At 47.9% G+C, this 14,179-nt stretch overlaps 1 protein-coding gene across 1 annotated transcript in view; it reads right to left on the bottom strand.

Annotated features, from left to right (window-relative positions):
• Window positions 1–12,943, bottom strand: part of LOC147665126 (early activation antigen CD69-like) — a 73,732-nt gene extending 60,789 nt beyond the window's left edge. The window contains exons 1-2 of the mRNA XM_086949757.1: window positions 12,591–12,943; window positions 5,052–5,159 (exon numbers count right to left, since the gene is read on the bottom strand). Of these exons, the coding sequence (XP_086805883.1) occupies window positions 5,052–5,159; window positions 12,591–12,930 (448 nt within the window). The 5' untranslated portion in view covers window positions 12,931–12,943. The remainder of the gene's footprint in view (window positions 1–5,051; window positions 5,160–12,590) is intronic.
• Window positions 12,944–14,179: the final 1,236 nt, after the last annotated feature.

Raw genomic sequence — 14,179 nt, 5'->3', positions numbered from 1 at the left:
AGAACTCTGGGGAGCTGGGGGTGAAGTCTGTTGTCCCTGAGACTTCAGCAGGAGGAAAGCTCTTTTCCAAGCCCTTGGAGATCCTTCACAAGTTGAAAGTAAAGCACACAAGGTTCTTTCTCCTCTCTTTGGCAGTCAGGCAACCACTGCATGCCAATCCCCTAAGGAGCACTTCAGCTAAGGAATAGTCTCCCCTCAGGTTCCTCTCCTCAGCAGATGTTTCTTCTTGTAGTCTAAAAGTGATCTAATTTCTTGGGATCAGGGTCCCAATATTTATACCCCAAAATCCTTTGTCCTCTGAGGGCATAGGGGCATTTGCCCAGTCCAAACCAGTTCTGGAGCACTCTGTTTACAGGACTCCTTCCTTCCTTTCACAGTGCAGGGCAGAAACATCAGACGTCCCACAGGAGGTGGAGCCAGCATTGTGGAGGGAAAGCACAGCCTTGAAGGACTTTGTTGACAGGGTTCCTTCTCTTCTTTCACTGTGCAGGGCAGAGACATCAGCCGCACCCCAGTAGGTGGAGCCAGTATTGTGGAAGGCAGGCACAGCCCTATTCAAGGTTCAGGTGCAACTCCTTCCTCCCATCTAGATGCAGATCTCGCTATTCACCACTGGGCTGACTCATTCTGTCTCCTGGAATCCCCAGCCCGGTCACTCACAAACTCCAGACAAAGGAATACACAACCTAGCAGAGGCCGGCTTGAAAGGTTAGGCAAGAAAATACCTACTTTCTAAAAGTGGTATTTTCAAACACAGAATGTTAAAACCAACTACACTAAAAGATGTATTTTATGATTCAGGGTCCAGGCATACTAAACTCGAATTTCTACCATGTTCGCTGAGTCAGTTAGGATTATAAACATGTAATAATCTAACATCCCATTCTGGCCTATGGAGAACAGGTAGCCTTGCAATAGTGAAAAACGAAAATGGCTGTAATCTACTATTACGACATACCACACGCCTCAGGGCTTGTCCTACTTTATACTTACAATGCACCCTGCCCTTGGGCCTACCATAGGGGTTTCTAATATGAAGAAAAGGGAAGGTTTAGGGACTAGCAAGTGGGTGCACTTGCCCAGTCAGCATGACAGTACCAGACTGCATGCAGGCTCTGCAATGGCAGACCTTAGACACATTTTACACGGCTACTTCTGTGGGTGGCATAACCAGTGCTACAAGCCCACTAGCAGCATTTGGATTTACAAGACCTGGGCACTCCTGGTGCACTGTACTAGGGTCTGACAAGTAAACCAAATAGTCAATCATGGAACCACCAATCAAAGCATTCATTTACAATAGGGAGCACTTGCACTGTGGCACTGGACAGCAGTGGCACAGTGCCCAAAGCATCTAACACCAGCAAAAACACATGATGCAACAGCAAAAATGGAAGGGAGGCCCAAGCCAATGGTGCCAGGTCTAACATGTTTCTAAGATTTTTTTCATTTTGTTTATTAAATCTTAGTTTATTTTTCTTGGAGATTTGTAGGGTTTTGCATTTTGACTTTATTACTGGTGTGCTACTTTATAAGTATTTTACACATTACCCTAAGTTAAGCCTGCCTGCTCTGTACCGTAGCTACCAGGGAGTTGGGTTCAGATTTCGGTACTTTGAGTGTTAACCTTGCCATGGGTTGTTTTTATGCCCATGCAGTGGGTAGTCAGCCATTCCAAATAATACTCCACTTTTACACAGTAAATAAGGAATGTAAACTGCGTCCTTCAGAGAATTTATAAAACTCCTAATCAAACCCTCGGAGGCTTTCACACATTTTACTGGCAGTCATTGTGTGGGTTCGATTGGGCGGTACTAATTTGCTGCATATTAGAATTAAGTACCTAATCCCATTTGCATAATCATTTATTTATTTTATTTTATACAATTTATTAAGCGTGTGAATACCCATGGGTGTCTTGGTGCTGGACAGAAGATCGAGAGGCTAGGTTTATAAGTGATTAGCAGGGTCTATTGGTTGAATAACCAAGTTTTTAATTGTTTCCTGAACAGAAAGAGTGTGGGAGTGCTCTTGAGTTGAATGGGGAGGGTGTTCCATAGTTTGGCCGTAGCTATTACAAAAGATCTGTCTCCCCATGTCGCTTTTCTTGTTTTGGCTATTTCAAGAAGATTTGCTTTTTGAAGATCTGAGAGTGCGAAGTGGTCTGTAAGGGCAAAGGGAGTGTTTTAGAAAGAGTGGGCCTTTTTCATGGATGGTTTTAAAGGCTATGCACAGACCCTTGAATTTAATTCTTTGCCTCACAGGTAGCCAGTGAAGTTTACGAATAATGTTTGAGATGGGTTTAAACTTAGGTGTTCCAGTGACAAGTCTGGCGGCTGCATTCTGCACCAGCTGGAGTTTGTGTAGCACCTGTTCTTGAGCATTAAGCAGGAGAGCATTGCAATAATCAACTCAGGACATTAACAGAGTGGAAATCAAGGTATTGATGGTAGTCGCGGGGAGATAAGACTGCAATTGTTTGATCATTTTTAACGTGAAGAAGGATGCAGATGGAGTTGGCTTGATGAGTGTAGGAGAGTTTGTTGTCAAAAATCACTCCCAGATTCCTGACCTTAGTGACAGGGATATGTGGAGGTCCTAGGTCTTGGGGCCACCAGGTAGGGGACCAACTAGGAGTGAGTTTTCCGAAGATCATGACTTTGGTTTTGTCCGAATTAAGCTTTAAGCAATTTTTGCTCATCCAGTTGCGGATGGCGTTAGTGGCTACTTCCAGTCCGTTGTTGTTAATCGCCAGGACAAGTTGCGTATCGTCCGCATAGGATGTAACTGCTAGGCAATGAGCTTTGATGATCCTCGCTAAGTCCGCTACATAGATGTTAAAAAGTGTTGGACTTAGCGAGGATCCCTGGGGGACACCACAAGGCAGGGAGAAGGAGCAGGAGGAAAAACCGCCCATAGAGACCGATTGTTCCCGGCCTGTTAGAAAAGAAGAGAGAAGGGAAATAGGATTCGAGGAGATTCCGGATTTTATGACACTGTCGATAAGGATGGAGTGATCGACCGTGTCGAATGCTGCGGAAAGATCGAGCATTATAAGCACTGCTGCACCACCTCTGTCTAGGATCATTCTGATCTCATCAGAAGCTTTTATTAGTGCCGTCTCCGTGCCATGACCCTTTCTGAATCCAAACTGCGAGTCATCAAGATAGTTGTTATTATCTATGAATTCGGAGATCTGGCTATTCATTATTTTTTCTATAATCTTAGATGGAAAAGGGAGACATGCAATAGGTCTATAACTCGTGACCTTGGATGGATCTAAGGTGGTTTTCTTGAGAAAGGGTTTGATTACTGTTCTTTTCCATATCGAGGGATAAGTGCCTGAAGTAAGCATAACATTAAAGAGGTCAGCAACAGTTTGAGAGATTATAGTGGGAGCCATTTTAAGTATAGAAGGGGGACAAGGATCATTAGGTGAACCAGAGTTGATGGTCATCATGAGTTTATAGACTAAATCTGGTGAGACTTGATCAAAAGAAAAAGTGGGTAGATTAGTAGGAGAGGGGTCCAGTATGGTGTGGGAAATTGGCGTGTTGTTGGTAAGCTTGTTACATTTGGAGTAAATGTCACAAACTTTTTCTTGAAGGTACGTTGACAAGGCATCGCACATAGATTGAGACGCCTCTCTAGAGGTTGATTTGTCCTGGCCTGTAAGGTGAGAGACCACCTGGTAGAGTTGCTTAACCGAATCTTGAGCTGATTCAATTTGGTTGTTAAAGAAGATACTTTTCTGAGTAATGACCATATGTTTGTATTTCTTTACTTTCTCTTTGTAACAGATTTTTTCATGGGGGTCATATTTGTTACGCCACTTGCGTTCTTGCCGTATACAGCTTTGTTTTTCTAGCCTGAGAGACTCATTAAACCAGGGGGCTGAGTTAGATGCTCTGTTGGTATGCTGATATTGGTAAAGCTCTCCGGCGTGGCCGAGGTGAAATCGGGATCAGAAGCCTGGTCACCCCAGGTTTCGGTGAGGAATAAAATGTCCAAGTTCCAACTTTCAATACAGTTGGCAATTTCGTACCTGTGCTTGGGGAGGGATCTAACATTTAAAAGTGCAACTTTGACGATTTTAGTAGACTTATTGCGAGATGAGTTGGCGGAGCCTGGTGCGTGAGGGTTATCCAGGATTTGGAAGGGGCAGTGCGGGCAGGAGTGAGGAGAGTAATTTAAAAGACACAGGTCTGTAGGGGTACAAGTGGTATTGATAATGTTGAGCGATTTGAGAAAGGCAGCGTCATAATGGATTTCTAAGGGAGAAGGGCAAGAAGTGTGCGGGCCAGGGGGACTGGCCATAGGCCCGGAACCGGCACGGACGGGCGCAGACGGGCTCGCCTTTGGCGTGCCCGCTGCGCCCATCCGCTGCGCCTCCGGGAAGGGGGGGGTGTCATTTTATGCTGGGGAGGGTGGGAGGGCCGAGCAAGTAGTCTGCTCGTCCTCTGACTCACAATAAGGATGTTGGTAATCACTTCGCCTGCACTTGGGGACCTCACACGAGCCTTCAGCCCCTGTAGGGTGTGAAAAATATCCTGAATTGGAATGGTTATGGCCAGGGCCGCTGGAATTGTGTAACTGTGGCTTTTTCCGCTGTTTTATTGATTTGCTGTTTTTGCCACATAATCCATCATCTGCTGCATAATCGGCAGATTTTAACACAAAAAATATTTCTAACTCAAGCAGATTAAAAGTTAGTAAAAACGTGGTGACGTGTGTTCACTTGCAGTGGAAGGCCCTTCGCAAAGACTAACTGGTCATCTTTCATTTGATTATTTCTGTATTTCATTGGAAAACTGACACTTATGAGGTGAAATCTTTGCCCAGACAGTATTGCTAAAAATTCCACAATAATGAATACTATAAAAAATGTGACACAATTGAGCTTTTCTTGCTGCATAATTTAGTCAACCCTGCTGCATAATTTGGAGCTCCACTGCCACATTATTACAGTGGACCTGCTTCTGATAAACCTCCTTATATGCAGTATTTGGAAATATTGCCCGTGCCTTGAAAGAATTGGTGAAATACTTTACCCAACATTCCTGTGAGGGTGGATACCACCAGAAGGCCCGTCAATGGTGCGGCGAGCAAAGCTCCCCAGCGAGGGATGGATACGGTACCGAGCATGTAACGGCAGCATCCTGAGAAGCGAAAGAGGGACACAGATAATGACTCACAGTGCATAGTAAAGGTCACACATACGGGGAGGTTTACTAATTTATAGCGCACGCTGTACAAAAGTCAAAGTTGCTGAGCGACATTGTGCTACGGGAAGAGTGCAGGACAACGCCCTATCGGCTAAGATATGGTGCTCCGGCTTTCTTTCTCAGCGCTAGCGCTCCTTAAGGCTGTCTAGTGCATCGTACACACCTTTGCACCATAGTGCACAGGGGCATGCATGATGTCTAGGTTTTGTACAGGAAGGGTATCCTCCCAGTAGAAAGTACTATATTCAGATTGACTAATAAACTTTTCTCTCATTATATGGGCGTCGTACAATGTAGAACACAAGCAATGTCTGAAAAGTTAGGAGTAATAAAAAAAGATTTCTCGTAGTTGGAGCATGCCTCGAGGAGGTTTTTTTGGTGCACGGCTCGGTTTAACCCCTTGGCCGCGGCGCGAATTACGCCACGGCGCGCACGGGTGGGGTGACAGGTGGCGTGTGCTCATGACGGCGTGGTTCTGTCACGGCCCGCCCGCTCATTAATTCGCTCGCACAGGCGGGGAATTAATGCCGCGTGGGCGGAGTGGCAGCCGCATGATGGACCCACGCCGTCATGAGCACACGCCCGTGGCTCATGACGGCGTGGTTCCGTCATAAGCAGGCAAGGGGTTAAACATATTAATTCTTATGGAGTGTGAGGTAATAGGTAAAGCACTGAAGCGAAAATATGGAATGCAATCTTCAGATGTTTCAAATGTTAAAAACCCATTTTGATGATTTGTGTTTAGAACTCAAAGACTCTGGATTTAACAGCATATGTAGATCTGAACAATTTCTTAGGACACTCTAAAAACTTACTTTGAGCCATTAAGAAGCGGTTTTAAACTGCAAAACGTGTGTTGGCTGGATGCATTTGTTTGGAATTGACCAGGAGTAACAAACATCAGTGTATATTTTAATAGAAACAAAGAGGCAAAGAATTTTCTTATTTCAAAACAAAAAATGTATAAATGTACATATAAGATAGGAATAACATGGACTTTAAACTTATGAATTCAATTGAATATGTGTACATCCATGAATCCTTTTGACTTTTAAATAAATATGGTTTTAAAATTTTGATAAACCAGTTGTAAGAATATCAGTTTGATGTAAGTTTAAAACTTCTGTCAAAACTGTTTCACCCGTCAGACCAGTGCCCTACTAGGCCCTGATAAAAGTGCTTAAACAGTTTCGCAACAAGAAAGTAATCTTAAAATTCTTATTTTTGAGGAGGATGTAAATAAGTATATATAGACCCATAACCAGATTATAGAGAGACTAATTGCTGGTAAAAGCTGATTGGTACCTGTAACCTTAGGAGAGGGATCCACCAACCCTGGCAGTAAAATCTAGATGCAGATGTATTCATTTTTAGTGCAGCGCAACAAAAATACATATATATGCTGAGCTGCTTTGCGCAAGGGGAAGAAACCAGAGACACATATTTTAACAAGTAAACACCATGTGAAAATGAACTCAAAACACTGAATAGTTTAACATACTGACAGCATATAGTCGGGGACAACAGTTCAGTTGCCTTCAGAACTAAACATGCAAAAACAGACATGCTTCATATGTGAGCCTGCTACCACCTGTAAAGGCCCTGCAGCCATTGGGAGTGCCTGTGTGGAGCAAGTGACTCACCTAGAGCCCCCCCCCCCGCCTGAGCCCACACACTTGATTGTCCCCAGCGCCCTGGAGAAGGTAGGAGTGGAAGTGAGGCTCAGTACCCACGGTATGCAGGAGATAAATCCCGACTGCGCCACCGTCGCTCTTGGCCAGGTGGCTGCCGCCTCGCCCAGTAGGGAGGCAGTGCACGTGCCGCGAGGTGCTACCACAACTGCATCAGGATGGCATTGATTCCGGCCATAGAGCCCTTTGTCCTTCCTCGCCCCTCGATGGAGGGACTGGACTGACCGTCTCCAAATGTATTTTGAAGGGGCAGAGTATTATGTTCGGTGAAGAGCCCTACTCCTTCACCTAGGGGCCAAGGACATACTCTGGATTTACAAAACACTAATGGAGGCCAAACCCAGGACGTATGTGACGCTGCTCAACGCTCTTAATGCACACTTTGAGCCAATGGCGAACAGAGACTATGAAAGGTTTATTTTTCGCCAGGCCAAACAGGAAGCGGAAGAGTCTTTGGACGCATTCCATGACTGTTTGAAGGAACTGGCCAGTACGTGCGGTTTCCAGGACGAACAAGAGGAGATCCGGTGCCAAATAATACAGGGGTGCTATCGTCCAAGCTCAGAGTGAACATCTTCCAGGAGTCTGGTAAATCCTTGGCTGATATCCTCACCCTGGGTCGGTCAAAAGAGCTATCGCAGGCCAGAGCATCCCACATGGATGCCGCCCTCCACTGCCCCATCAAGACCGAACAGGTAGACGTGGCAGAGAAGGTGAACGTGGTGAAAGCCAAGTCACGCCAAAGCCCAGGAAAACGGCCGCAAGACAATAAGAAAGAATGCGGCTACTGTGGAGGTATGCCACACCGCATGCAGGACTGCCCAGCGAGAGGGAAGCGGTGCACAGCCTGCAGAAGAATGAACCATTTTGCGGCAGTATGCAGGTCATCGAAGACCCAGAAAGCCGTGAGGCCGCCCAATGTCAGGGTTTCGGTCTCTGAATCCTGTTAGCAATTGGGAGAAATTGCTTGAATTTGATCTGCACCGAGCCGTGCACAGAGCCGCGCTAGCACCGCTCCAGCAGGCTCTTGCTTCAGCCCAGTCTTCTGTGTGTGTCGTCAGCTTCCTTCCGTGTGCTTTGGCCATCAGAAATCCCTGGTCCTGTTGGGTTCTCCTATTGAAGGTGGCACTGTAGGAGACCGTGGCAGCTTGCTGGTGTTGTCGCCACCCAAGCGCTGGTGAATCAGGTGTGGTGGTGAGTGTTTGCTGTTGAGGCACTCTTCGTGCTGTGCTGGGCTTCTTATGTGTTTTACTCTACGAGAATGGAACCGGCTGTGGGGAGTGAGCTGCAGCAGCTCTTTCGCTATCTCTCCTGCTGGTTGTCCTCAGCTGTGACGTAGCCCATCAGTCTCTGTGGACAGGGGAGAAGGTACGGGATCAGTTGATTCTCTCCGTCACTAACAATAGGTTGCTGGCCCGCTTGCTGCTGAGACTCGAGCGAAAGACGTCATCGGCAAGAGGGGGCCAAAGCACCGCTGGCGGGTGGCTGCAGGGAGCTTCACAGGGCAAACAGGAGGGCAGGATGGCATGCTTCACATCCTCTTCATCGCGAGTACTTGGGCGCGCTGTCTCCTCACCCTATGTGGGTGCTGTAGGTGCCGGAGGGCGTCACTCCATGGTACGGCAGCACTTCAACCCTTTTATCTCCTAGGCCCATTTTTTTTAGGCTCACTGTTTGCTGCTGCAGTTGCATGCCTTACAGGAACCAGTTGCAGGCTGTGTCGAACTGCATTTTCCCTCGGGGCACGGCAGAGCTGCAGCCTAGGTATACGTGGGGGTCTGACCCTTCTCGTCCCCAGGGCAGTGTAGTGCTGTGTTTTGCGTTGGTCTGGTTAAGTCAAAGCGCCAGGATACCCTTTGGGTGACAGTTCGCGCTATACAAATACGCAATACAATACATACTATACAATATCATGTTGTGGGCCCTAGGCCCACATGCTATTAATATTTGACACAGACACCGGAGTATTATATCTGGAACTGGCCACGGGCACGTGCACCCGGGCCCTTTTACTGGCAGAGTCACATCATTTGTGATGCCTGTGATGGATGGGTGTGGGGTGCACATGTGTCCAGCCCTCGAGGGAGTAGCTGGAAATACAAGTGCATGCTGAAACACCAGAACGTGTCCAGCAGGACACTACAGCAATGAACCCCAATCCGTGCAGATATGGGGTGCAACATGAAGCCAGGGAAGAGCTACCATTGTAGTTGTATGGTTTCTTTGCTGTAATAGCTGTACGTGGTGTTGAGTGTGGGTTGGTGGGGTGTTTGGCTCTGGTCAAAATTGCGGGGGTTGTCGGAGTGTGGGTATTTACGGGCAACCAGTTGAGTGCTCAAAATGCTGGAATGTTTCTTATATGCCGTGGTTGTAGAACAATTTCAACTGGCCAAAAGGAAGATTGTCCTTCAAAGATTTCGAAGGAGAATCTTCCTTTTGGCCAGTTTCCTAGACCCCCTAAGGCCACACTGGATCGACTAACTTTCGTTCATACTTTTGGGAATCTCTCCAACAAGATCCAGAGTATGGTCCGGAAACACTGGCCGATTCTGAATTCGGGACGTTTGACCCTTCCACGTCCCCTAGTCTCCTTCAAAAGGGGTCCTAATCTGAAAGACAGACTGGTACATACCAGACCACTTGAAGACCAACCAAGAGCTGTAGGTTCACTATGGAACCTCCCTCCAGTCCAGGGACATCACCCTTGCGGGAATTGTCAAGTGTGTGCACAGACGACTAAATCGGTCGAAATTGACATTGGCACATCAAGACCTTGGAAACAGACGAAGTTTACCAACTGCAATAGTGACCGTCTGATCTATCTGATAACCTGCCCTTGTGGATATAAGTATGTGGGTATGACCACACATAAAGTCCGCATAAGGATATCGGAGCATAAAAGCACCATTCGATGTGCCAGGCAGGCCACGAAATTAACCACCCACTTTCTGGAAGCAAAACATCTAGCTACGGATTTTCATTGGACCGTCCTTGAACAACCCTTCATTCCATCACACACAGCGGATGTGGCCAAGTACCTATTGATTAAAGAACAAAAATGGGTACTAAAACTTAACACACATCATGAAGGCCTGAACGATGAAATCCCATGGTCCACCTTGTAGTCTGTCTTACTTCAATGAATTCTCCAATCTGAGATATAATCGACCATATGAATATGTCATCACTGAACTTTTTTTGCCTTCTGCACAGCTTCCCCTTGATTAATATTAACCATTCCATCTGGGTTTCATGTCCACCACGTGGACATGTGCTCCATTTCCTCTTTGACAAAACGGTACATGAGCGCATTGGTTAATTACGCTCAACTGTGCATCAATAACCCTTCGAACCCCCATGGTTTACTTTGGCCAAACTTTCCACTCTAATATTCCTTCTAGAGTGAATTCCCTTTAGTACACACCCACTGTGAAATTCATGACAACACATGACACGAGTGCTGTCATTTGAACATGACACGAGTGCTATCATTTGAATCTGTTTACAACTTTACCTTGTATAAACGAGTCTGGTATTGCACCCAGTAACACTGTCCCCTCAGTTGCCTTGACAACCCACACACATAATCAGACTTTGCTCAGCGTGGCCGCCATTCCACCTATAAGATTACTTGTTTACCCTGAGACCACCAATGGGCACACTTGTAAGACGTTAGACGCGAGCGGAACCAATAAGATTGCGCGTCCGCACACACCACGTGACCTGTCCTCCAATGGAAGCGCGGTTGATAAACAGCTTCGATCTTGCCTTCCGGTACCTCCCCAGTCGGCTAGGACGCCGGCCACGGAGTACCGACGGAGAGGTAAGACGAGCTGCTCCCTACTTAATTACTCGCTGCTATGCTCCGTTTCAAAGAGCCAGTCTCACGCAAGAGAGTCTCTCCTTCTTTAGAACTGGTAGTAATTGGGAACGGTAGCATTAGATATCAGTGCGAGTCTCGCTGATTCCCGGTCCTTGATGGTAGAGAGGTGTTTGTAATTTGTTGTGCACACTATGTTTTACATGTGCTTTACATGTTTTCTAGAGCGGTGCTTCATTTTCCCCTGAGCCGCTGCCAGGAGGGGTGAGGCAATTCTACCTTACAGATTAAGGTAAGAACTATGTGACGTTTGGTTAAAAATATGTATTTCCGAATGGATGATAACTGACTCTCTAATAATAAGAGTGCATACATCAACATCATTTTTATGTAATTTCATTGTTGATCCATAGATGATGGACTTACTCTATAGTTCATAGGATACAGATAGCCTAACCTGATACTCACTTCCTTTATTTTTTCCACAGTGAACAGCACTAACTGTAATGGCATTTGGACCATACAGGTGACTTTTTGCACTTGTTTCTCATCTCCTTTTGTCACTTTGTCACTTTATGATTTATTTCACCTTGTGCAGTAGCACTAGCATCATAGTTCTGGTCCTGATGAAAGCAAGGACGCAAAAGTCCGTGTTTGCTGAAACATGTCGACCGATCTCACCTCAGACAGTCTACCTAATTTGACTGCCTAAGGTTATATATATTTTTAATCTTGGTATTGAGAGCACACACAGAATAAAAGTTGTTCCGTGCTCTTCTGACCAATTTTTAACACACTTTCTTGTTTTTGTTTCTTTTTCACTCAGTTATTTGCACTGCACACCCCAGTCCCATGCCTTTTTTCCACTCATTAATACCGAGTGGTAGACCACACTGTAATCAATTACAACTTAAGGGACCTCCTTACCACCAGGTCATCCTTTGATTGTGGCACCGACTTTCTCAGACGGGTGGTCCGGATAAAATCCCAAATGATGAAGGGCGGATCCGTATGGTGACTGATGGGTATTTTCCTCATCCCTGGAGAGCCTTTTGTGTCAATCATTGTTGACCCCTGGGTTAATGAGGGACTGTGGTTGTCTAGGTGGTTATCGTACACCTTTGAGCTTTGTTTGATTTCAGACCCTCTGGTACCTTTTGTTGTTTTCAGGTTCATTGGGGATTGTACCCAGAGCAAGGTCTATAAATTTCCCCGAGGTCCTCTTTTACCGTAGTGTTTCTTGCTGCATTACCAGCACCACTGCGCCAGGATTGGCTAAGAGCAGGGTTACGTCCTGCCCTTATGAGACCCCGGGGGCCCGGGTCCCTTGCCCTCTGACTCGCTGTTGGGGAGGGAGGGGAAGGTTCTGTAACATGAGCGCATGCGTGGGCAAGTTGAAAAATCGAGTAGCCAGACATTGACTTGCGCAGACTGCAGCTGCGCTGTTTCTGCAGACTGCTTGCTGTATGTGTCTGTGCTGTCAATCACTGCCACAGACCCGCCCCCACACTTTCCGTGATGTCAGCCAGCCAGCCTTGTCCCGGTAATTATTGACGGCCGCAGAGAAGTTTTGTGTGCGCTTACAATCACCACATTATAATAACATCCCATCCTGCCTCTCAGCGTGACGGTCGTCCACATGGTTAGTGGGGCAACGCCCCCAATGGACGCACCGCCACTGTCCCCTTAGTGTATACCAAGAGAGATAGGGGTAATACGCGCCAAATAAAATACAATACAATGAGATGTTGCGTGACGTCAGAGCTGTATTTCTCGTCGCCACTTGTATATCCTCGTGACAGCACATATTACATGGGGGGTTCTTTAACATTGACTCCATGGGTGGGGGCTCACCTTTCACGCCGCCCTCGTGCTCCTCCCGGGGGTGGGCTCCGGCCCCCTCTTCCTGCTGGGTCTGTTTTGGGGTGAAGGGCAGCCGGGTGCACCCCAGCTCTGCTTCTGGGCTCACGACCACCTTCACGTCCTCAGCACTGGCCCTGCTGGAGGGGGCCCTGGGGCTGTTGAAGAGCCTCCGATGCGCCCCCACACCCCCAGAGGATGGAGACTGTGGCCCCTGGAGCAGAGCCTGAGAGGGTCCATCCTCGCTGGGGATAGAGGCGTCCCCAGAGCTCCGCGGTGTGGTTTTGGCACTTCCTGGTGCTCCCTCTGCGTGCCTCTGTGCCCCTGCTTGCATCCTCCACAGCGCCTTGAAGAATCTGCCCGGGCTTCTTCTGCGCTGGCTGAGAAGAGTCAGAAAGCACAGCACGGCTGATACGAGCGAGGAGGCAGGGCTGCCAGAACCAATCACTGTGCCGCCGGCACCGCGGCACAGCTCGCATTGGTCGAACATGACACTCCCAACCCTGAGGGCGCGGAGGTGTCTGATCCCCGCCAGCTGCGGTGCTCGAGCTCTGAGACGGAAAGGGAAAGTGTTCAAGAAGCAGCCGGTTCAATGGACCCCAAAGTGTCCCCTCGAAAATTTTGAGAAAAAACCTTTGTGGGTGGTAGGGTCAGGGGCCGATTTGTCAATCGGCGGGGGTTTCTCTTGTAGTTGGGGGTTTTAATGTAGTGTGCGGGAAAGTTCTCCTTGGGCCACGGGCTCGCAGGCATCCTGCTGAGGACGGCTGTATGCGACACAGGGTCGGCCTCCAGGCGGGTGTCCGCGTACGTGCGTCTGCAGTGTCGGACCGTGTGGTCAGGCACCTCCTGGAGCTACAGCGGTTGCAGTTACGGTAGTGGGGTCACGGAGCATTGCCATCATATGCGTGGACCCCGATTGGCGGGGGGAGGAAACTGGCACATGTTTTGAATGCAAGGGCTTCCCTGTTGCTGTTACGATCCCCTGGGGAAGGGGGGTGACAGGTGGCGGTGCGGAGGGAGGACCTGGTGAGCCGTGCTTTGGGGTTGCCGCGTGGGGGGGCTCTGGGGTGCGGTCGGGGTATGCAGGTGGCTTTTAAAGGCACTGTGAGTAGGGGTGAGGGACCGTCTGCATGGCGCAAGGCCCCGTGGTGCTCGGGGCTCACCTGGTTGAAGCGACCTGGTGGGGGGAACCATGACCGGTATTGTGCCGGCAGTAAAGTGGATGCCAGCGGGGCGCACGACGGCCTCTGGACGCTGGCCGGAAGCTGTAGGGGCAGCGCTTAATTTGTGCCGGAAGCACCGGCACTTATTTACCAGGGCCGGGTCTACACTGCCACTGCCCACTCACATCAACATCAGGACTGAACTCACTACACCTCATATCATACATACAATTGAAAAATAATTGGCTCAATCACTGCAGTGTTATTCAAACTCTGCTACAGTCGCCCGAGTCTCCTGGTGAATAAAAGTGTTGCTGTGCTGAGAAAGCCGATAATAAATATTTATCCCTGCAAATTTGCTTTCAGTTTCGTGTTCTGTGTAAGCTTTCTTTAAAAATTAAACTTCACATCCGGCCACCG

Source organism: Lissotriton vulgaris, unplaced genomic scaffold (assembly GCF_964263255.1).
Source record: "Lissotriton vulgaris unplaced genomic scaffold, aLisVul1.2 SCAFFOLD_668, whole genome shotgun sequence".
In the NCBI taxonomy this organism is placed as follows: Eukaryota; Metazoa; Chordata; class Amphibia; order Caudata; family Salamandridae; genus Lissotriton; species Lissotriton vulgaris.
Note: the sequence above shows the minus strand (reverse complement) of the source record. Positions and strands in the feature narration are given on the sequence as shown.